The following is a 25,505-nucleotide window of genomic DNA, read 5'->3' as shown; positions in this document are numbered from 1 at the left end:
TAAGGTTGGATTCATAAGATGTGGAACTAAATACCATGCAACTGACATAAATAATGAATCATTTCATGCACATACTTCCCTCAATAATGACAGCTTCAGTAGTTTATTTAAACATTTCATGTGTTCTGATGGATAATTAAGGTAAAATTATGGTTGTGATGAGCCAAAACTTTAAAAAAGTTAAATTATTATAGTGACTTGCTTAGGATCAACAATAAAATCAGCAATTCTTAGACCTTGGCCTTACAATCTACCACCTGCATAATTTCGTTTTTCTTGAAAAAATCTTGGTTCTACCCAGGAAGTCTCCATGGTAAAAGCATGGGCATCAGCATTTATTTTTTTTTAAGTTTCCATGTAATTATAACACATGATAAACTTTTATAACCACTATATTATAGTGCTCATAACAACTATATTATAGAACTAGAAGTAGTAATGCAGAGACCAAGCACACTGCTTTTGCCAAATCATGACTTTCTCTATTTTTTTGCAGATAAACCATTTCTCAACTGTGCTTTTCTAAGTCAACCATACTATGTATCTGAATAGCAGTGTGAATGAGTTCATTTTGTATGGGTTCACACAGGATATTCTAAAGGAGGAAATAGTATTTGTGGTCTTCTTGTTTATCTATCTTGCAACTCTGATGGCGAATTTACTTATTGTGATGACCATCAGATACAGTCGGATGCTTGGGAGCCCCATGTACTTTTTCCTTTTCTACTTATCTTTCTCTGATGCCTGTTTCTCCACAACCACGGCACCAAGGTTGATTATAGATGCTATATCGGAGAAGAAAGTCATCTCCTACAATGAATGCTTGACACAGATCTTTGCACTTCACTTCTTTGGGTGCATGGAGACCTTGGTCCTCATCCTCATGTCTTTTGATCGCTATGTGGCCATTTGTAAGCCACTGCGATACACAACCATCATGAGCAAACATATCTGTGGTGTGTTGGTGAATCTGGCCTGGGTGGGATCTAGTATACATTCTTTAGCACAGATTTTCTTGGCTTTGAAATTACCCTTCTGTGGCCCTAATGTTATTGACCACTATTTCTGTGATCTGCAACCTCTGTTGAAACTTGCCTGCATGGACACCTATATCATAAATCTACTCATAGTTTTTAATAGTGGGGCCATATGCATGGTGAGTTTCATAATCCTGATAATCTCCTATATTTTAATTTTACATTCTCTGGGTAACCAAAGTGCAGAAGGAAGAAAGAAAGCCCTCTCCACCTGCACCTCTCACATAACTGTGGTCACCTTATTCTTTGTTCCCTGTATATTCACATACACTCGCCCGCCAACCACATTTGCAGTGGACAAGATGGTGGCATTGTTTTACACTATTGGTACGCCTTTGCTCAATCCTTTGATTTATACTCTGAGGAATGCAGAAGTAAAAAATGCCATGGGAAGGTTATGGTGCAGCAAAATATGACTTAAAGCAGCAGAGTGGAAGAATTCACTCACAAATTCTAATTGATAGAGAAGAAAAAATATTTTCATCATTTTCTTAGAGAAAATGAATGTTCTCTAAGTAAAATTTTAGGGGAAGTAAGCAAAATGAGCATAGAGCACTGACCTCCATTTTAATTTGAACTGATACTCCATTGAGTGAAAAAACATCAAATGCAGGAAGATTTATGGAAACCCAAGTCCACTCCCTTTCTACTCTTTGCATAGCAACTTGTGAGCCAGATTCCTTTGTATCGATGGTTTTAGCTCCATGTTTTACACGTATTCTTGTTTTGCTTTACCTTCTCTCTTTTATCCAATGTGGTAATTTGGGCCTGTTTACTGCCTAATCCTTTTTGTTGGCAATTATTTCTGATGCCACTGAATTTAAATCATATCTTTTGACTCAAAAGTCTGAGAAATCACTCCAGGAAACTACTCATGATCCCAAAGAATCATAAATATTAGCTTTTAAATCCTGCATTTGATTCTTGGTTCCATTGAATCATCCTTAGATGTGATATTTCATCTAACTCTTGAATACGCATGATAAAGAAAAAAATATCTAACTTCTTTTTCAAATAAGGGCAATTCTTGGTATAGTAAACATATTCATTGCATTGAGCCATAATCTTTCTCTGTATGTATTCTAATATTTTTATCATGTTAAACATTATATATTCACAATAATTCATTTTCTAGATTTTAGGGGGATGTAATTTAAATTAATGGACACTGCCCAAAACTCTTGTTTGGTGAATTTGTAAAAAATGCATAATACTGTGTGAGTTATAATATAAACTATCAACCTTCAAAAAAAGGTATTGTATATAATGAAAAAGGCATTGATTGCTACAGAAAGCAAAAGTGCTTTGCAATATCATGTAAGATAAAATTTTAACCCATACAAAAAGAAAAGATAGTAAGAAAAGTCGGTACAGAACAATATACCATGGAAGCAATATTTGTTACTAAACATTATGTGCAATCTTAAAGCAGAGAGTAGTTCACTGATTATTAGGTAGGACTCTCAAGCCAGTTTTCCCGGCAGATGCACTTTAGTGTTAGGAGGGATATTTTGATCCATGGGTACTTGAGGCCATACCCACTAATGCCAGTTATTGAATTTCTACCTTTATTAAGAAAACATCTTAATAAAAAGTCTTCTGGGTGGGCTCCTCAGAGCAGACCCGGCTGCGTGGAGGAATCTGCGCAATGGCGGGGTGGGGGCAGTTGGCGGTCCCGGTTGTCTAGGAGAGCAGAGCAGAGGAAATCACTAGGTCCAGGTGTCCTCTTCCACTCCGGGGGTGGCGAGGTCCCGGGCGAGCGTCTTCCGGGGCTGCGCGGAGCCGCGGGGCAGGTCTCAGAAACCCTGGAGGTGCAGGAGGCCTGCTCCGCCGTGAGGAGCCGCTGCCTACCGCTGGATCCCAGGCCGCCAGACGACTGCGCTCTGGGGGAGGCCACGGAGGTCGGAGGAGCGGGAGAAGGAGCGCGAAGCTGAGACCAGGAACTGGGCCCGAACAGGGGATCTCCAATGGGCGCTGCAGAGCCTGGTCAAGGTCGAGCAGGACGAGCAGCTATACCCGCCAGCTGCAGGAGGAGGCAGCGGCCGCTGCACAGCCAGAGGACAAGACCAGCTGCAGAGGCTGTGTGGCACCTTTCCCAGAACTCGGCATTTGATTAGCTTCCGGTGTGGAAAAGTTCCTCCACCTTGGAACTCTAAAGCTCCCCTGAGACCGACACTAGGACCCTTTAACTGCGCTACCTGAGTGGGAGGTAGCTCCTCTGTAGCGAAAGCTTTTTCAACCTTTCCTGGATGCTATAGCTCTGCATGGTAAATCTGTTTAAACATATTTCTTTGGAAAAAGGGTTTCATGTTTAGAGTTAGGTCCAAATACAGTGTGTTTTTCGTCCATTATAGTGAACACTTGTTCTAGAAATGTTTAAATAGAATGTAAGCCAATAACTTAAACGGGCAATTTTGTTTGGACTGTCAGCTAGCACGTCCTAAAGATTATGTTTTTAAGAAAGTTAGTTTGAGCTTACTGGTGTTACACTAACAGAATACTCCTGAAACTTTGATTAGAATCTATTGCTTTACATTTATAGATTGTGCATGTTTTCTTAGTAATTTCTGAGTTAAAGAATACGTTTTGTGTCTTAAGAATGCTGTTGCATTTATAATTGTTTGGAGTTTGTTTGGTGATCAGGAAAGTAAGAATTGGATTTTTCTCATGGGAACTCCCTCGAGAGTGATCTAATGTGCCTGTTGAGGGTAAGCGTTGATGGCTTAAGTAAGTGTACATAGAGGTGAGAAGAATATTCATGCCTATTGTCCCTCGGGTCTTTCTTCCTCTAGAAGCCAAGATGCAGTCAGTGAACAGGTCCATCATCGGCAGCCCAGGCAGGACCCATATCAAAAGGCATTCTCATCCAAGGGAGATGAATCTGACCTGGGGAAGCCTGGGGAATGTAGTTCCTGATAAGTCTGTTGTAATTTGTTGCCCTCTGATATAGAATTCCAAAGAGGACTGGGTGTGTTACCTTCTGTATGACAGTTTTCAAACTAAGGGAAATATAACAAAACAAGAGTGAAATATGACTTGGTTGAAACCAAGATGAAAACTTGGATCAAGCAAGTGACTAACCAGATGGAAGCAAACAGCAAGTTAGGTCTGAGTCCCATTAGCAAGTTGACTTTTGTGGGGCATAGAGTAGGTCTTCTAAAACAAAATAACCTGGTTATCAAAGTAGAGGGGTGTATACAAAGGCCATCTAGGTTATAGAAGCTTTACTGCTTATAAAGTTTCTTGCTCTCTTTGGCAAACTTTGATTCCTCAAAAACCCTAATCAGACCATGGGATTGGAAAATATGAGGCTTTTTTTCTTCTGATTTGTGGCAGTTTTTTAAAACAAGGAAAAGCTTTTTATTGTGAAAAAGTCCACAATGTATGTGGGTGGTACTCAAGTCTGCATACTATTTCTAATAGAATGGAACAATTAAGCCATCACAACTTTTGAAAATACTATTAAAAAGGGGTTGATCTGTTGCTATTGGATTACAGTTTCATGATATCTTTCTTATAAGTGTGGAAAATCTATTATTGGAAGCATACATAGTTGACAGATTAATTTTATTGCACAGCAGAATTTGATGTAATGATTTCTCTTTACGCATTCTGGTTTTCTTCCTTTATCATCAAGTGGGTTTATGATTCATTCCAAATTTAAAGTAGCATTTTCTGTATTATGCTATTATCCTTTAGAAGATAGTTTTAAGAATAATAAAGCCACATGTGTTATAAAATCTGGAAAAGAAAAAAAGAAAAGAAACATCCCATAAAGAGTCTTCCTTGAGCATTACCAGGGACCATGATAAGTATTTTTGTATTCTTTATTTGTATTTTTCATGACAGCTCATTAAATTTATATTTTAATCCATGTACTGTTAACAAATGATTTGGGGCAACAGGAGACTGCTCAACTCTAGAGAACAAAATGATGACGATTTTTTCCTTCTAGAAGTCTGGACTTCCGATGGAAGTCTGGACTGTGGTAGAGATCATATGATACCACTTTGGGAGGCTTTGATGAGCATGGCTGGAGTTGACTGTGCTGATTGATGTTCAAACTGTTGTTATAAAAGTATTGAAGACTTAATTTAAGCCAATATTTTTACTATAAAACCTCTAACAGTGAAAGTCCTATTGTTGTCCATGTGGCAGTAATTTCCTGGTTTGTGATTTAAACTATCAGCAAGTAATCTACCATGTCACAAGTTTAGCACTGCTATACAGAGGAAAGGGGAGATTAGGGATTAAAGAAAAAAGAAGCATAGAAAGGAGAGGTGGTGATGAAGTTAAGATGCTAGAGGGGCGAAACCTCTTTCTCTTGTATTTTAGGAATCACCTCTGTGCATAAGTATTCCTGAAAGGAAAATAAAGATCAGGAAACTTTTATCTCTAATTAATTAAGATAAATTGAGATTTCTCTGTTAGAGACTTGTGTTTAGGAAACCAAAATTCCGAGATTTAACTTCTTTATATTTTAAAATTACCAAATTCAAATTGAGTATTCTCTTAGCTTTAAGTATGCTGTCTATGCCAATGACTCTCAAATTTATGATTCTACCATAGAACTCTGATCTGAATGCCAGATTTTATATTCAACTAATTACTTGATATCTTCCTCTTTGTATCTAATGGGATCTTTACAACTAAAGGGTCATTGTTCTTCCCCCCCAAAAAATGCTATGCATGCAACCTTCTCCAGACAAATCCATCATACTTCTAGATGCCATCAAGATAAAATATTGGTGATATTGCAATTTGCATCTAATCTATTGGGAAAAATATTATTTTCCTGCCAACTGTATCCAGAATTTGATTTATTTTCACACCATTTCCCGTACTAGCTAGATCTGAGCTGCAGTCATCTTTTGCTTAGATTTTAGCAATAGACTGAAAATTCTTTTTGATTCTATTCTTGTTCTATTGAGTATATGTTCAACACAATTCCAGAGGTTCCTTTTAAAACTGGTGTTTTAAGTCAGACTGCTCTTCTATATAAACTCTGAAGTTGCTGTATTTCATTCAGAGTAACAGCCAAAACCCTCACAATGGTTTGACCTTCTGAAGCCTCTTTGACCTCTTTATTACTTGTGCACATACATTCACTCTTTTCTCCAGCCACACTGTCATACTTCTTCTTTGTTGATGACACCAGTCACACTTACTTCTTTTTTTTTAAACAAACCAATTTTATTTAATAAAATATACAATTCCTCCAAAGTACAGTCAGTGATATTTTGTATAATCATATTTGTGCATTCATCACTTCAATCTTTATTAGGGTATTTTCATTATTTCAGTGATAAAAGTAATAAACAAAAACCAAACAAACAAGAAAATTCCTCACCTCTCAATCTCTTTATGCTTCCCTCACTGTGCATAGCTGATGTTTCTGGCTATTCTATCCAAAGTATATAATCAATGGCTTTTAGTATAGCCACTATGTTGTACTTTCATCATATAAACAATTTTAGAACAATTTTATTATTCCAAAATGAAAGACTCCACACCCATTAGCATTCCTTTCTCAGACCTAAAAATCCACTGTTTTCATTTCATCTTTATAAATTGATTTATGTTCAAATTTTGTATAAATGGAATCATAAGTATGTTGTACCCTGGGTCTGGTCTCCTTCATTTAGAATAATGTTTTTTTTTTGTCTGATATTAACATTTTGTAGTATTAACTTACATTTGTTCAGCTTCAAAGAAAAACAGTCTTATGTATGGAATTCTACCCATATTCATATTTCACATAATATATTTATATTTCATAGTATATTAGTTCATAGTAGGGCAGTCATACAGTATTTGTGCTTTTGTATCTGGCCTATTTCGTTCAACATAATGTCCTCCAGGCACATCCATGTTGTCGTGTTTTGCGACTTTATTTCTTCTTACCTCTGAGTAAAATTCCATCTTGTGTATACTCCACAGTTTGTTTATCCATTCATCAGTTGATGGACGCCTGGGTTGTTTCCAACTTTTGGCTGTCATGAATAGTGCTACTATGAACATTGGTGTGCAGATATCTATTCGTGTCACTGCTCTCAGTTTTTCTGGGTAAATACCTAGCAATGGTTTGCTGGCTTCCAGAGCAAGTCTATATTAGTCTTCCTTAGGAACTGCCAAAGAGTTCTCCAAAATGGCTGTACCATTCTACATTCCCACCAACAGTGAATTAGCATTCCTGTTTCTCTATGTCCTCTCTAACATTTACAGTTAACCGACTTTTTATAGCAGCCAGTTTAATAAGTGTGAAATGATATTCCTTTGTAGTTTTGATTTGCATTTCCTTAATAGCTAGTGATGGTGAACATTTTCTCATATGTTTCTTCACCATTTGTATTTCTTCTTTGGACGGTTGTCTTTTCAAGTATTTTGCCCATTTTTTTTCCTGTACTTTTTTAAAAAATTATTTATTATTATTTTTTTAAATTACATTATGAAAAATATGAGGTCCCATTCAACCCCACCGCCACCGCCCCCCACTCCCCCCACAGCAACACTCTCTCCCATCATCATGACATTTCTTAATCTGATACTTTGTCTTTCTATTGTTGACTTGTATGGGCTCCTTATTTATCATGAATATTAAACACTTATCAGGTAGGTGATTGCCAAATATTTTCTCCCATTGAGTCGATGGCCTTTTCACTCTTTTGACAAAGTCCTTTGAGGTGGAAAAGTTTTGAATTTTAAGGAAGTCCCATTTATCTATTTTTTTTTTCTTTTGTTGATTGTGCTTTGGGTGTCAGGTTTAAGAAACTACCACCTACCTCAATATATTGAAGATGTGTTCCTACATTATCTTCTAAGAGTTTCATGGTTCTTTTTAAATATTTTGAGTTACTTTTTGTATAAGGCTTGACATAGGGTTCTTCTTTCTTTCATTTTATGGCTAGCCAATGGTTCTCCTAGCATCATTTGTTGAATAGACTTTTCTGGCCCAGCTGGGTGGCTTCACAGCCTTATCAAAAATCACTTGACTGTAGATGTGAGGGTCAATTTCTGAGTCCTCAATTCAGTTCCATTGGTTTATCTGTCTGTCCTTATGCCAGTGCCAGGATGTTTTTACCACTGTAGTTAACTAATATGCTTTAGAGTTAGCAAGTGGGTGTCCTCCAACTTCTTTCTTTTCTTTAAGACATTTTTGGCTATTCAGGTCCCATTATACTTCCAAATAACTTAATTATTGATTTTTCAAGTTCTGCAAAAAAAGCTGTTCAGATTTTCATTGAGATTGTGTTGAATCTGTGAATCAGTTTTGGTAGATTTGACATTAAATGGCAATTGGTCTTCCATTCTGTATAAATAGAATATCCTTCCATTTATTTAAGTCTTCTTCAGTTTCTTTTAACAATGTTTCATAGTTTTCTTAACACAGATCCTTTATCTCCTTTAAGTTTATTCCTAAATATTTGATGTTTTAGCTTTCTTATAATTGGATTTTTTTTCTGATGTCCTCTTCAGATTGCACATCAGTAGTGTATGGAATTGCTTTTGATTTATGTTTATTAAGATATTACAAAAAATTTACAGACCAAATCTCTAATGAATATAGTTGCAGAAATTCTCAACAAAATACTTGCAAACAAAATCCAAAGGCAAATTAAAAGAATTATACACCATGATCAAGTGGTTTTATCCCAGGTATGCAAGGGTGGTTCAACACAAAGAAGTCAATTAGTATAATAAACTATATTGATAAATTGAAGAAGAAATATCTCATGATCCTCTCAATTGATGCAGAAAAGGCATTTGAAAAAATACAGCACCTTTTCTTGTGAAATAAGAAAATATAGGAATAAGAGGAAGCTTTCTCAATATGGTAAAGTGCATATATGAAAAACTTACAGCTGTACTCAGTGTTGAAAGATGCAAACCCTTCCTACTGAGATCACAAACAAGACAAGGATGCCCACAGTCACCATTATTATTCAATATTGTGCTAGAAGTTTTACCTAGAGCAATTAGGCTAAACAAAGAAATAAAAGGCACCCAAAGAGGAAAAGGAGAAGTAAAACTTTCATTGTTCACCAATGACATGATTCTATTCTAGAAAATTCTGAAAAATCCACAAAAAAAGCCACTAGAATTAATAGACGAGTTCAGCAGAGTGGTAGGACACGAGGTTAATACACAGACTTACTTCTCTTTTTTAAAATATATTTTTAATTTATTTAAAGATACCTAGATTATATAAAATGTCACATAAAATATATGTAAGGGATTCCTATGTGCCCCATTCCCCACACCTCCCACTTTTCTCCACATTAATAACTTCTTTCATTAGTGTGGTACATTCATTGCAATTGATGAACACATTTTGGAGCAATGCCACTAAGCATGGATTATAGTTTACGTTTTAGTTTCCACCCTCCCACTCAACTCTGTAGATTATGGCAGGATATATATAACGGTCTGTATCTGTCATTGCAGGCAGACTTACTTCTTAAGTCATTTTCTTCAGGTGTTTTCTTTGCTTAAAGTACACTTCCAGTAATATACTTGTCTAATAACTCCATTTGCTTGAGACATTTCTCTAAATCTTCCCTCAGTGAGTCTTCCCTAATCACTATATTAATATAGCATCCTCATCAGTACTCCTGATTCCCTTATCATAATTTATCCTTTCTTTTTAAATAGAAATTATCATATTATTACTATTTAATATACATATTTATTATATTTCTTATTTCTAGTCTGTCACCACTAGAATGTAAAATCCAATAAGACCAGGATCTTTGTCTATTTTGTTCAGTAATATATCACGAGCCAGTTTCAGAGTGATTGGAATGTAACAGAGACTCATTAAATATTTGTGATGGATGCCATTATTGAGCTGAATTTGAAGAGAATACAGCACAGGTCCTAACACTAGGGCATGATGGCTTCCATAAGAATGCTTAATTTCATGTGTTTCATTTGCATGATAATTTCAAAATACCTATCAGCACATCTTGTGTCACTTGATGATCAACTTATATTTCATGACTGATTATATAGAAGAATCAAACACTACTACATTGTGGTTGACGCTAAGACATGAGCAGAGGTGAATGTAGTAGGTGAGTGTCACAGTTTGAATTTGGTGAATCCTCAAAAAGGATTATCTTCCTAAACTTAAATCTATACCTATGAGTGTCACACCATTTTGATTGCATTAAATTTACTTTAGATTTACTTTATTAGATTGCTTTTGATTGGACTACTTCAGTAAGGTGTGACTCAGGCTAAGTCTCTGCCCTCTTGCTGGGCCTTATATAAATGAATAATCAGAGAGACAGAGAAAAAGGAAGCTGCCGTTTAAAGAGGGAAAGAGGAAGGACTCAGGGTTCACCTACACATACAGAAATGCAGAGAATCCCAGAGAGGTTGAGAGAGGTCTCCAAGTCTGGAACCAGCAGATCACAGATGTACAGAAAGAAGCCCTAGAGGAGTTGGTGTCATGGAGTGGCTCAGGACTGAAGAGACAGGCCGTGTGTCTGATCCCCCACAGCTAGGGTCCAGGAGATGTAAAACCTTGAAGAGAACGCTGGGACCTTGGCAGACATCAAGCTTGGCAGAGATCCATCTTGATTGACCACATGGCAGGACTTCAGAGTCACTAGTAGCTGACTTTGGAGAAAAAGTATCTCTGATGGTGCCTAGATTTGGACATTTCATGGTCCTGGAACTGTAAGCTTTTATACCCAATAAAATTCCCATTATTTAAGCCAACCCATTTCTAACACTTGGCATCGGCAACCCTGTGGCAAGCTAAAAGAATGAGTAAAGGATTTATATCAGGTGGATGTTGACTGATTGTGGAGTGCATAAGAAAGTTTTCATAGTAGTTTAGAATGGGAAAATTCTTTCTAATATTAATGGGCTAAACTCAAAATTGCCTTTGTTTCCTGTCTGTGCAATGTTTATACTTGGAAATTTTCCTATAACAGAACTATAATACTAGCCATCTTAAATGCTTTCATTAATGTACATTTAATGGTGCTATAGTTATTTTTGTAAATTTGTTTAATTTTACATTTGTGTAAGAACTATGGTTATTAGATATTTATAACTTTAATTTTTGACTCCATAGTAGTTATAGATTTTAAATCATTACTTTAAAACTGGAAACCATGAGATTACTGTTTTCTTTAAAGCAGTTCTATATACCATTCAAAATTAAGAAAATACAATCTATCCTTTTGAATAACATTTGTGTATAAAAGAAGAACAATTTAAGTATAGTGTATCTGCACTAGAAAAATCAAAACAAAACATAAGATGGATAGTGGGAACATCATGTCAGATTAGGCAGACAAGTTTCAGCTCTCTCACAAAAACAACAGAGAAAGAGCCAAAAGTTGCCCGAGGAACCTGCCATGGGAATCAGCGACCAGGACAGTCCTTCACAACGCCCAGGAGGTTAAGGGACAGAGAGACAAAGAATCTGAAGGAACAAACTGTGAATTACTAAAGTCCAGACTGCCAAGGAAGTGTTCTCCTCCCCCACTCCCAAGATATTAAGCTTGGGTAAAACCCCTAGCTCATTGCAGCTGAGAGGGCAACAGACATCTTCCACCTTGTCAGCTGTTACAAGGGAAAATAGAGGGGTAGTTGGAGGGCTTTTCTTCAGTGAATTCAACCATCAAAACCCACTTTGAATCTCAGCTCTGGCCAAACCAAAACAAAGTTAAACCAAGATAGATACATCTCTGTGGAAAGGTGCACCAGTGAACGCTCTTTGTTGGCTGGTCTGGAAATTGAATGGGAAAAAAAACTGCCCTTGGGTCTCTCTGTTCTCTAAATTATGGAAGAAAATCTGTGCCCCATTAGTGAGTCCTTGACATGATTTCGATATCTTAAGTGGAGCAATTTTAAAGGCTTAAGATAAGTTGAACCAAACATCAAAGAAGACCTGTGAAAAAATAATAACAATAGGCAAGAGAGAGAAAAATGGCCATGAAAGTAAATTCACCAAAATTTTCAGATGCCTGGGCATCAGCAAAAATTAAAAGTCATAGTAGGAAACAGGAAGAGATGGCCTAGCCATCTTTTGGCCCAAAGGAAAAAACCAAATATCCTGAAAATATACAGAATTTAATACAATCAATGATAATCACACAACTCTCCTAAATCAATTTAAAAAATTAAATGAAACTTTGACTCAAGAGATAAAATATATTACAAAGACACTGGGTAAGGATAAAGAACAATTTTAAATTCTGCAAAGTCAAGTAACAGATCATATGGATGAATGAGATTAAATATACATTAGAGACATATGAGAGCATATCTAACTTGCACAAACACAGAATTAGTGATTTTGAAGGCAGAACATCTGAACTGGAAAAGACAGGAGAACTGGAAGAGAAGAGAATGGAATGGAACTGGGTCATAGGATGTTGAATGACAACATCAAACACAAAAACATGTGCATTATTAGTGCCCTAGAAAGAGAAGAAAATGGAAAAGGGTCAGAAAGAATAGCAGAGGAAATAATGACTGAAAACTTCTCTACTATTATGAAAGACATAAATATCAATATCCAAGAAGGACAACACATTCAAACAGAATGAATCCAAATGGACCTACCCTGAGACACCTACTATTCACAATGACAAATATCAGAGATAGAGAGAAGATTCTGAAAGCAGCAGGAAGAAATAAAATCATCACATACAAGGGAAACTCAATAAGATTAAGTGCCAACCTCTCATCAGAAACCGTGAAGGAGAAAAGAAAGTGGTATGATGTATTTAAAGTACAGAAAGAGAAAAATGGCTAGCCACGAATTCTGTATCTGGCAAAGATGAACTTCAAAAATTAAGGGGAGTTCAAAGTCATCAAAAACAAATAAAAGTAATATGTTCCCAAAAGATCAGAATTATGAGATATTAAAGGGAGTGCTGCAATCTGAAAGAAAAAAAAATACAAAGATGAGAGAATTGCAGAAGAGTATAGAAATGAAGATTATTAGAAAAGGTAAATTAAAGGGTACAAAGATAGACAATAGTATGATATGACAACAAAATCCAAAAGTCAAGATGGATGAAGTAATGACTTTACAGTAATAACATTGAATGTTAATGGCCTAAACTCCTCAATTAAAAGATATAGCTGATAGGATGGATTAAAAAATATAAGCCATCTGTACATTGTCTACAAGAAACTGACCTCAGATGTAAGGACACAAACAGATTAAAAGTGAAAGGTTGGAAAAATATATTCCATGCAAAGAGTAATCAAAAAAGACTTGGAGTAACAATACTCATATTGGATAAAATAGATGTTAAATGCAAAACTCTTATAAAGGATGAAGAAGGCAATTATATATTAATAAAAGGGGAAGTTCACCAAAAAGAAATAACTATATTAAATATATATGCACCTAACCTCAGTTGCCCATGATACATGATGCACACAATGGCAAAGATGAAGGGAGAAGTAAATGTCTGTACAATAATAGTTGGAGACATCAATACACCACTCTGTACATTGAATAGAGCATCCAGACAGAGGATAAAATTATTAAATTATTAAAGAGAGAGCTTGAATTTTATGACAAATGAACTAGATCGAACAGACATCTATAGAGCATTGCACCCCAAAACTGCAGGATATACTTTCTTTTCAAGTTGGGTCATGGATCCTTCTCCAAGATAGACCATATATGGGGTCACAAGACAAGTCTCAATAAATTTAAAAAGATTTAAATTATATAAAACACTGTCTTTGATTATAATGGAATGAAGCTGAAAATCAGTAGTAAAACAGGGAAAATTCATAAATATATGGAGATTAAACAACACACTCTTCAACAATCAGTGGCTTAAAGAAGAAATTGCTAGAAAATTCAGCAAATATCTTGAGATGAATGAAAATAATAACACAAAATATCAAAACCTATGGGACATCGCAAAGGCAGGGCTGAGAGGGAAATTTATAGTCCTCAATGCTTACGTTAAAAAAAATATAAAATTGATGATGGAAGAACTAGAAAAAAGAACCGCAAACTAATACCAAACCAAGCCAAAGGAAAGAAATATTAAAGATCGAAGAAGAAATAAATGAAATTGAGAAACAAACAAACAATAGAATCAACCAAATCAAAGGTAGGTTCTTTAAAAAGATTGACAAAACTGACAAACCCTTAGCTAGATTAACAAAGAAGAAAGAGAGAAGAAACAAATACAATCAGAAATAAGAGGGGGGACATTACCTCTGACCCCACTGAAATAATAGACATCATAAGAGGATACTATGAACAACTGTATCCCAAAAAAACTAGATGGACAGATTCCTGGAAACACATGAACAAACTTCACAGACTTTGGAAGAAGTAGAAGACATCAACAGAAGAATCACAAGGGAAGAGATAGAAACCATCATCAAAAACCATCAAAAGAGGAAAAGTCTGGGAACAGATGGCTTCACAGGTGAATTCTACCAATCATTCAAAGATGAACTAATGCATATCTTACTCAAGCTCTTCCAAAAAATAGAGTGGGAAAGAATGCTACTAAACTTATTCTATGAAGCCAACATCACCCTAATACCAAAACCAAATAAAGACACTAACAAAAGAGAAAGTTATAGACCAATATCTACTAAATATAGATGTAAAAATCCTCAACAAAATACATGCAAACAGAATCCAAAAGTACATTAAAAGAATTATTCACCATGATCAAGTAGGTCTTATTCCAGCTATGCAAGGGTGGTTCAACACAAGAAAATCAGTTAGTGTAATAAACCACATTGATAAATCAAAGAAGAAAAATTACACCATTCATTCAATTGTTGCAGAAAAGGCATTTGACAAAATACAGCACTGTATCCTTTCTTGATAAAAACACCCCCCCTCCAAAAAAAAAGGAATAGAAGGAAGCATTCTCAATATGGTAAACTGCATATATGAAAAACCTACAACTAAGATTTTATTCAATAGAGAATGACGGAAAACTTTCCTGCTGAGATCAGGAAAAGGACAAGAATGCCCGCTTTAACCACTAATATTCAGTATTGTGCTAGAAGTTCTAGCTACAGCAATTAGGCAAGAAAAAGAAATAAATGGCACCAGAATAGGAATGGAAGAAGTAAAACTTTCACTATTCATTGATGACATGATTTTGTATCGAGAAAATCCTGAAAACTCCAGAACAAAGCTATAGAATTAATAGATGAGTTCAGCAAAGTGGTGGGATACAAGGTTAATATGCAGAAATCAATAGTGTTTCTAAACACTACTGATGTGCAATCTGAAGAGAATGTAAGAAAAAAAATCCATTTATAATAACATCTAAAGTAATGAAATATTTAGGAACAAACTTAACCAAAGACATGAAAGCCCTGTATTCAGAAAGCTACAAAACATTGCTAAAAGAAACTGAAGAAGACTTAAGTAGATGGAAGGACATTCAGTGTTCCTGGATTGGAAGGCTAAATATCATTGAGATGTTAATTCTACCCAAAGTGATTTACAGATTCAACGCAATCCCAATGAAAATCCCCTCAGCTGTTTTTTAAAAAATCAAAATGCCAATAATCAAATTTATTTGGAAGGATAAGGGCTTTATATAGACAAAAATGACTGAAGCAAGAAGAACAAAGTTGGAGGACTGACATTCCTGACTTTAAAGCCTATTTCTTAGTTATGGTGGTCAAAACTGCATGGTGCTGGCATAAGGAAAGATAGACTGACCAATGGAACTGAATCAAGAACTCAGAAATTAACCCTCACATCCACAGTAAAGCAAATTTTGACAAGGTCAGAACAGTCTATTCAACAGATGGTCCTGCGAGAACTGAATAGCTATATCCAAAAGAAAGAAAGAAGACCTCTATCTTACACCTTATTTAAAAGATAACCCCAGGTGGATCAAGAATTTAAATATAAAAACAACTATAAAACTGCTAGAAGAAAATGTAGAATACATCTTCAAGATCTTGTGGTAAGTGGTAGTTTCTTAAGCCTTACACCCAAAGCACAAGCAACAAAAGAAAAAAAATGGACTGTCTCAAAATTAAACACTTTTACACCTCAAAGGACTTTATTAAAGGGTAAAAAGGCAGTTTACTCAATGGAAGAAAATATTTGGGAATATCCATGATATATAAGGAGATCATACAAGTCAACAATAAAAAGACAAAATATCAAATTATAAAATGGGCAAGTCTTGAAATGACAACTGTCCAAAGAAGAAATATAAGTGGTGAGGAAATACATGAAAACAAAATTCAACATCACTGATGATTAGGGACATGCAAATCAAAACTATAAGGGGATATCATTTCACACCTATTAGACTCACCACTATTAAAAAGTCAGAATATGGTAAATGTTAGAAAGAATGTGGAGAGATAAGAATACTAAATCACTATTGGTGGGAATGAAGTATGGTACAGCCACTGTAGAGGACTGTACGGCATTTAAGGATGCTGAATATAGGCTTGCCCTGGGACCTGGCAACACCATTGCTAGGTATATATACAGAACTGAGAGCAGTGACATGGATAGACATTTGCACACTGATGTTCATAGCAGTGTTATTCATGGTAGCCAAAAGTTAGAAACAACCCAGGTGTCCATCAACTTATGAATGGGTAAACAAACTGTGGAGTATACACAGGATGGAATATTATTCAGTGGTAAGAAGAAATGAAGTCATGAAACATGACAACATGGATGAACCTGGAGGACATTATGTTGAATGAAATAAGCCAGAATCAAAAGGGCAAGTAATGTATGATTGCTCTATTATGAACTAATATATCATGTGAAGTGTAAATATATTATGTGAAATAAGAATATGGTTAAAATTGCCTATATAAGACCATTTTTCTTTGAAGCTGAACAAATGGAGGCTAATACTATAAAATGTTAATATCAGACAAAAAAAGACCCACATTATTCTAAGTAATGGAGTCCAGAAAGAGATTACTACATATTTTATTATTCCATTTATATAAAATGTAAATCTAAACCTGCTTATAAATAGGCAATTAAAATAGTCATTATGTAAGCCTGAGGAAGGAATGCTAATGGATGTGGAGTCTTTCTTTTTGGAGTAATGAAATTGTTCTAAAATTTTGTGGTAATGAATGCACAACATTGTGACTATACTAAAATCCATTGATTATACACTTTGGATAGATATATGATATGTGAATATATCTCAGTAAAACTGCTTACTAAAGGAATAAATAATTGTGCAAGAATAGCCAGAAATAGCAGCTATGTACTGCAGGGAATATGTAAAGAGATTGAGAGATGAGAGTTTCTTGTTTGTTGTTCTGTTTTTTGTTTATTATTATTTTTATTGAAATGATGAAAATGCTCTAATAATGATTGAAGTGATGAACACACAACTATGTGATTATACTAAATGCCATTGATTGTACACTTTGGATGAATTTTATGCTTTTTAATATGTATTAATAAAATTGATTTGTTTAAAAATTAAAAAAAAATAAAACATAAGGCTTAAGTATGAAGATGATGTTCTGGGCAGTGGACAGAAATCTCTGTCCCAATCAGTTATAATTGTCAAAGGCCTACTCATCATGGAAATATACCATATGGTTTTGAAAAGTTTCTTTCCTACTAAGATAACTTCTTATGCAATTTACATTTATACTAGGACAATGTTTCAATGGCAATATATGTAGTGACTAATGACTAGGGTGAAATTCAATAGACTGTATAATACTCATAATTATTCTTGTCCCTGTTTTTCTCACCTGTGTCATTCCCTCTCCTTGAGTGTGGGTGAGATATGTGTTTTCCCACTAAACAATAGAATATGATTAAATGTAATGGAATGTCACTTCCATGATTAGGTTACATAACTGTAATTTCTCAGTTGTTCACTGTGTTCTCTTCCTGTTTTTGATGAAGCACTTTTCCACATTGCAAGCTGCTCTTTGGAGATGCCTATATAGCAAGGAACTGAGGGCAGTTTCCAGATAACATCCAGTAAGAAACCTTGGCCATCAGTCTTGAAATCTGCAAGGAACATAATTCTGCCAACAGCTGTATGAGGTCAGAGCAGTTTCTTCCCTGTTGAGCCTTGAATAGATGACAGCTCTGAAATAAACCTTGATTGTGGTCTTGTAAGAAATGTGCAAAACACCCAGTGCTTCATAGAGTTGAGTTCTGTCCAGGTCCTGACTCATAGAAACTTTGAGATAATAATGAGAATTGGTTTAAGCTGTTAATTTGTGGTAATTTGTATACAACTGTAGATTACTAATATCATAAGAATTTAAACATGTTTTCTGATTGCATTTTTCTAGCAAATTACTAAACTTATCTTCTGGTTTATATTCCAGGCCATATTTTGTTTGGTTAGAATGAACTAGTCCATACAAAGAAGTTCATCTCTGGGAAAAAATAGATTCCAATGTGTTGGGCAAATCTGAAGATCAATCCCTGATCCATAGTTGCTCCACAGGGAGGAAGTAATTTCTGTATTAACTATCTATGTATCTTCTTTGATGAGCATCAAGCTAAATGATTTTTTGGTCAACACAGACCTATATCCTTTTTTTAATAATTAATTATTTTTATTTTTCAAGATGCTTTAGCTTACATAAATGTTATATAAAAAATATAAAGGATTCCCATATGCCCCACTCTCTTCCCCTACCACACATTACCATTACACATTATTATTAACAATAACTTCCAATAGTGTGGTACGTTTGTTACAATTGATGAACCCATATTGAAGCTTGCTACTAACCATTAACTACAGTTTACATTATACTTTGCACTTTGTTGCACACAATTTTGTAAGTTATGACAAAATATACAATGGCCTGTATCTGTCACTGCAATGTCATACAAGACAACTTCAGTGTCCTTAAAATGCCCCCATTTTATACCTGTTCTTCCCTCGCTCATCCTTCAGAACCTCTTGTCACCACTGCCTTTACATTAATGATAAGAATTCTTCCATTTCTAGAATAATAAATCTATAGTAGAATAATAATAAGTCTTCTTTAGTCCATTGTTCATTCCTCAGTCTTAAGGATTTTGGAATGATGATGCCCACTCTGCTTCTAATTGAGAGGGAACTTAGGTCCCACTGGGCAGTTGGATGGAGCTATCTTGCTTGCAGTTGCAGACATTCTCTGTTCCTTGGAATGAGCATTGTCCATCAGACCTTTGGAAATTAAAGTCACAATTTTGGGGAAAGAATGTTGTCTTTGTATGTGATATACAAAATTAGAAATGCAGATATTATGCCAGATGAGTAGTAGTATTAAAGAGGAGAGGTAAATAGTATTAAAGAGTTCTATATTTTCATAGCATAAGATCAAACTTCTATAAAAGAAACATACAATGATCCCATTGTTTAACATATAGTAAGTTTATTCTTTTTTATGTGACAGACCCATATAAATAATCTCAATTGTCAGCAGTGTGCATCTTCTTGTTTTTCATGCAGTTTCTTTCTTGTTTCTTGGTCCTTCTCTACGGCCTTCATATTCAAAATGTGATCCAGGTGCTGGCATCACTGGTATCACCTAGAGCTTTTTAGAAATGCAGAATTCTGGCCTCACCCCAGAACTAGTGAATCATAATTTGAATTTTAACCCTAGGTGTTTCATATGTACATCCCAATTTGTAAAATATCACTATAGGACATTGTTACATACAGTTGCCAAACGCTTTTTTTGGTTTTATTTGGGAAATATAGGAAATAAGCTTGGAAGAGTATATATTCAACCTTTTGTATTTCAGCCAGGAAGTTACCCATGAACTTCTGGTTATAGCCAAGTAACAATAACTTAGTGACAGAGATGAACTTAGTTGCAAAGGAGTTGGGAAATTTAAATGAAAAATACTCTGTGAATGTTTTGGGGGTCAATTTCCATTTTAGAGAGTATTAGATATCCACTAGCAGGTTTGTTTTGAGTATTTTTTTCATTAAGGATACGGTTTTGCATTGATCATCAAAATCACAACATTAGAGTTTGAATATCCTAAACCCAGGTATGTCATTACTGCCAAAAGGGGAGAATGGATTTCAGTAGATGTCTAGCAGTCTATGACAAAAGAAGCACTTGACATCAAGAATATACATGGAAGCATTTTATATTCAACTTCAGTTCAATTTGGTAAGTATTCATTGACTCCACAGTATGTGCCAAGTACTACTGTAGGTAGACATAAAATATAAAAATAAAATCCCCGTCTTCAGAGATCACATTGTAGTTGATTACAATATTTCAAAAAAAGTAGCAAATCCAGGACCTTTGTGAGTTCTTACTGTTTGAAGAGATTGAATGAATGTCTCTCAGACTTGGGACTGCTAATTTTCTTTATGAAGATGCTTTAAGATTGAATTTTAAATCCCTTACTGCTATGTAGAAACCACCTTTCATTTTCACTCTCATTCCTCCACTTCCCTTTTCATTAGATTTTTTGGATCCAGGATCTAACAATAAACAGAATCCCCTACATTCTCAGTCTCTATTGCGAGCATTCCCTTTATCTTTTGATTTCCTTGTTCTCTCCTCTGCATGCTGTTTACCCTTAAGTTGAGTTGTTTTCTCTTATATAAATCTCATACACATAAACTTGGAGATGACATTTTTGTTAGGTTCATTAAAAGAATTAAAACCATTATTAGAAATCTTTGCACAAAGGCATTTCAGATCAAATGGCTCTAATGGTCAAGTCTTCCAGTCATTTAAAGATGAAATAAACTAATCCTACCCCAAGTATTCCATAGAGAGAAAAAAATGAGGAAACATTTTCCATCAAAACCTCCATATATAAAAAAGATTGATGGACTACTGAAAGGTGCTTAATCATTGAAATGTGACTTGTTGTAAGGAAAATGCAAATTTAGAGCTCATGGGAAAACTTTTAGACATCTATATGCTCAACCGAAAACTCAAATGAGTATGACATACTATGGTAATTATTGATGAGGATGTAGAGCAACTGGAACAGTCATAGGTACTTGTATGCTTATAGAGATTTAAATCATTATAGCTTCTTCAGAAAGCTCTTTGAAATTACCTACTAATGTTGAAAATATACATATCCTATGACCCAGCAAATTCCTTGCCATTTGTATCCAATGGAGAAAAATATATACATATATATATGTTCAACCAAAAGTAAAAAAAAAAAAAACAACAACAAAGAAAAACAACTGGAAACAAGTCAACTGTCCATATACAGTAGAATGAATAGAAATTATGGAAATTTATATAATAAATGTTATATAGCAAAATGAAACTGAATAAACTACATCTGTACAATGATATGGATAAATTACCCAAATATATTGTAAGTGAAAGAAGCCATAAACAAAATAAGTGTACTATCTAATTTTAATATACAAATATCAAAGGAAAATTAGGCTAAGCCATTGGATTAAAATATCAGAGTAGTAGTTTCCCTTAAGGAGACGTGAATAGAAGGAAAGAAAAGAATGTTTTAGGATTTTAGAATTTTAATTGTAATATTTCTTGACTTGGGTGCTGGTTACCTGGATGTGAGTATTTTTACTTTGTGAAATTAATTTTGCCTTTTTCTATATATGTGTTACAAGTCAAAAGTTTGCCTCGAATAAACACAAATGAATACATCAAAACACAGGCAACCATTCAAACAATCTTCTCCTTCTCCTGTATGCTATCACAATGACACAAACTGCTTCTCTACTTATTATAGAACAGAAAAAAAGCCCAAATATATTCTTGAGAAGTGTAAGAGTCATTGATAACAAATGAATTACAGGTTTGCTATAATTTTTGGTGGTAAACTATGACTACTCAATATTTCAGAAATCTATAAGTAGAGATGGTATAGCAATCCAAAGTCAAAAGGCATCTTGTTGTTTTTTCAGTACCATATCCAGAGTTGCTGATTTTTTGTTAGGCATTTATTGCCTTCAATTATATTAATTTTAATTCATTGACAATATGTTTATGTTAATAAATTTACTCTATTCTCTTAACTGCGTAAGAGTTGCCAATCCAAGGCATATATATATACTTTTATGTTTGTACATAGCTAGCAATAAAATAATATATATAATGTATGGTAACATGAGTGTTCTTGAAGAAAATTTAAAAATGGCATTTGAATCACTCAATTTTATAGATCCGTAGTCTATATGACAAGAAAAGGCATATTTAGTTTGTGCAATTATTTCATTTGTGAATATTTAGAAAATTCAAAATTAGAACTTATGCCTTTAGTCTAAGTTTTGAGCTCTTCCAGGACTGTCAGTAACAAGGAGAGAAGAGTAATTTTAGGAAAAAATAATGGAAGAGGGGAGTGAGTAGACAAAAGTGTAAGAATGTAGAGAAGAAAAGGCAGCTTGAAACCCAGTCCCTGACTGGGCAGAACACTGGGATAAAACAAATAACAAACAGGAGGCAGACACAATCATAAGTCCATAGTTCTGGTCCTAAGTCTCCTCAATAACATTTGGGTTGACCTAGACCTGATGTGATTGTAGTTGAGGGTAGAGCCATTTCGTTCATTAAAACTTTGTACCCATTTCAGTGATTTCTTAGGGAAGAAATCACTGTGTCTTTATAAACTACAGACTGTAGTAATTTTGGCAAGTGCACTCCAAGTGATCTGGATATTGGGTTCCTCTCTTCTGGTTATATGTATAGTTAAGTCTGAAGCAGTCTTTGGTACATGATGTCCTCTGAAAAAGTTCTTGTTTTTTATTGAACCTCATCACAAATACTAAGATGATATTTATTGGCTGTTCTTAATCCCACGCACTTCTTTCCTCACCTTTTTTTGCCATATAACAGGCACCAGGGAGGGTTACAAAATAAAGTGTAAAGTTATGTTATCCTTGGTAAGAAAATAATTTCCCTCATTATTCAAAATGAAAAACAAATAGTTATTTGCCTGTGAAAGGAAGATGTTATTGTGAAAAGTAAAAAGTAATTGGCTACAAAGAGACATGAGAATTCTTTTTGTCTTGAAGGAAATATGGTATAATTTGATTGTTTGGATGATTACATGTGTGTATATATTTTTCAAAACTCATCAACTGTATGTTTGGAAATTGTACTTTTTATGTAAATTATACCTTAAGCTGATTTAAAAATAAATATTTGGGAGCTGTAGATCATGATAGTAACCTTAGACGCTCCAGAGTTCAAGTCCCTCATAGGATCTTTGAATAACTGGCAAATTCATTAAAGCCATCCTCCTCAGCACTCTGAAAGCAGTTAATGTTTTGGGGTAATTGGGTGAGTACCAAATCAAGAAATGCAGGTTTGAAAACAGTAGAAGATGTGCACAGTGCTCTTGTGCTCAACCTGTCCCAAGGAGGTGTGGAGCCAACTGGAGTCCCTGACCCTGTTCCATAGGTAGCAGAGTAGCATGTATAGACATACTGGAAGGTCTGTATGTTGATGGTAACCTATAATGTGGCAGCATGAAAGATTGAGCCAGGAAAATCCTCTCTGTCTCATCTTCTGAGAACTTTTCCTGCAAGCAGAAGAAGCTTCTGGTTAGCTAAAACACTGTAAAGAGCAAATTACTCAAAAGTGTCCTGGGACAAAATATCACCTATGTGTGAAAGGTGTTTTCTTTCTTTGGTTTACTTGTTTTTATCAGTTCCTGGCACTCAAGGAAATCTCTTGTCATATCACTAGCAGGATACAAATTTAAGGAAGAGAAGACTAAATCTGAGAGTTAATACTTGAAAATATTAAAATGTTCAGTGTGCAATGAAATATTACAATACATGGAAAATAACAATAAATGGTGACTCAAGCAGAAGACAAAATAAAAATTAAGAAACTGTAAATGAAGAAGACCAATGTTTGAACATACTGAAGAATTTAAAACAACTTTCAATATGATTGAAGAGATAAGAGAAAACACAGAGAAAGAACTAAAAGAGATGAGGAAAATAAAGAAAAAATATGAGAATCTCAGTTAGGAGATAGAAATCTTAAAAAGGAATCAAATAGAATTTACTGGCCTTGGAAATCACAATATCTGAAATTAAAAAAAAAAATCCCCATAGGCTTTAAAGAACAGATTAGAGATTAGAGCTGGCAGAAGAAAGAATCAGTCAATTCAAGGACAATACGATTGAAATGATTTAGGGTAAATAGCAGAAAGAAAACAGAATGGAAAAAAGTGAACAGAGACTAAAATATCTGTGTGACACCATCACACATGCCAATATACGCATTACGGGAGTCCAGAAAGAGAAGAAAGTGAAAAGGAGAGTCCTATATAGCAAGGAACTGTGTAAACAATAGTTTCCCACCAAACTGAGAATGAGTATGTAAGAAACAAAGAGAGTTGGACAACTCCAGCTTGGCTAGTGATGAGCATTTATTTAAGGAGTTTACATGGGGATTCTGTCTTCAGTGGTGGAAGGATTCACGTCCAGTTCCCAAGGCTTGCCTTTTAACTATTTAGAAACGACGGTTACTGTGACTGGAAGGGTAAAGAATTGGAAGGGTTGAGGAAGAATATGTAAACTCATATATGCCACAATCTATCCCATCCCACAATTCTTACAATCTTTCTGCCAACTCTTCCACATGAAGCCTTGAGCATGGAAAGGGGGGCTTATAATCTGGGATAAGACCACAGCTACAATATACACAATGAGAAGACAGGTAATTATAGGAGTTTGTGGGCTCTGGGAGTTGCCACCTAGAAGGGCTGCTCTTATTTGCAGTCTTTAGCCAATTACTTTGTCAAAGGGAAGGAAGGATATTCCAGGGGAGATGAGTGCTGCCAGATGCTGGCATGTATATCTGTACTTCCAACTGTCTGATTGACCATGGTGGCAGCCCAGTTAAGAAGACGTTTCAGGAAGTCCTGTGAATCTAGAAGAGGAAGCTAAGGGCATAAGCACAAATGTTGAGTAGGTACTGAGATGGGGAGGTCTTCTCTGGTGAGTAAAATAACGGTGGAACTTTCTCCCATAGGCTTTGGGACATTTGCTGAGAGTGGGAGAGATCTGTGCTTACAGTACCACATGCATTGACCCTCCACAGAAGCAGGCAATAATGCCAGTTTTGTTTCTTCAGGTTCTACCCACATCATTCTGGCAATTATTGCTCTTGTTGTTATGCCTTTCATGCAGTTGACATACTTTAGTACCGTTGGTCCTGCTGAGAATAGGAAGGTTCACTCCATCCAGTGTTCTACCATAGTGCCCTCCAGCCCTATGAAACAGCCAGTCTAGAGGCAGTGTCCACTGCAAGCCCATCATCAGCTGGCAAAGACACAGGAATCTTCAGCAGCAGCAGCAGCAGCAGCAATTTTACATCCACTTCTGGCCAGTTAATATAGCAAATATCTTTATTGTTTTAGGTGCTGTACTAGCTGGCTTGCCAGTAACTCAAATGGAGAGACATTATATTCTGTACTTGGGGCCTGGTCAAAATGTATGAATCTCTCACCAGTCCCTAAGGGTAAGTGTGCAAATGCCCACTGCTGTAAGGCAT

General features: G+C 35.3%; 2 protein-coding genes across 2 annotated transcripts in view; both read left to right on the top strand.

Moving 5' to 3' along the window:
- Positions 1 to 538: 538 nt before the first annotated feature.
- LOC101424500 (olfactory receptor 4C11-like) lies at positions 539 to 1,453 on the top strand. Its single transcript, XM_004447408.2, has one exon. It carries the CDS (start codon positions 539 to 541, stop codon positions 1,451 to 1,453), a length of 915 nt encoding a protein of 304 aa, XP_004447465.2.
- A 12,866-nt stretch (positions 1,454 to 14,319) lies between these two features.
- LOC101428484 (olfactory receptor 4C11-like) overlaps positions 14,320 to 25,505 on the top strand; it is a 50,226-nt gene continuing 39,040 nt past the window's right edge. The window contains exon 1 of the mRNA XM_058306401.2: positions 14,320 to 14,467. Coding sequence (XP_058162384.2) covers positions 14,320 to 14,467 — 148 coding nt within the window. The remainder of the gene's footprint in view (positions 14,468 to 25,505) is intronic.

This window comes from Dasypus novemcinctus, chromosome 10, assembly GCF_030445035.2.
Source record: "Dasypus novemcinctus isolate mDasNov1 chromosome 10, mDasNov1.1.hap2, whole genome shotgun sequence".
Lineage (NCBI taxonomy): Eukaryota > Metazoa > Chordata > Mammalia > Cingulata > Dasypodidae > Dasypus > Dasypus novemcinctus.
Note: the sequence above shows the minus strand (reverse complement) of the source record. Positions and strands in the feature narration are given on the sequence as shown.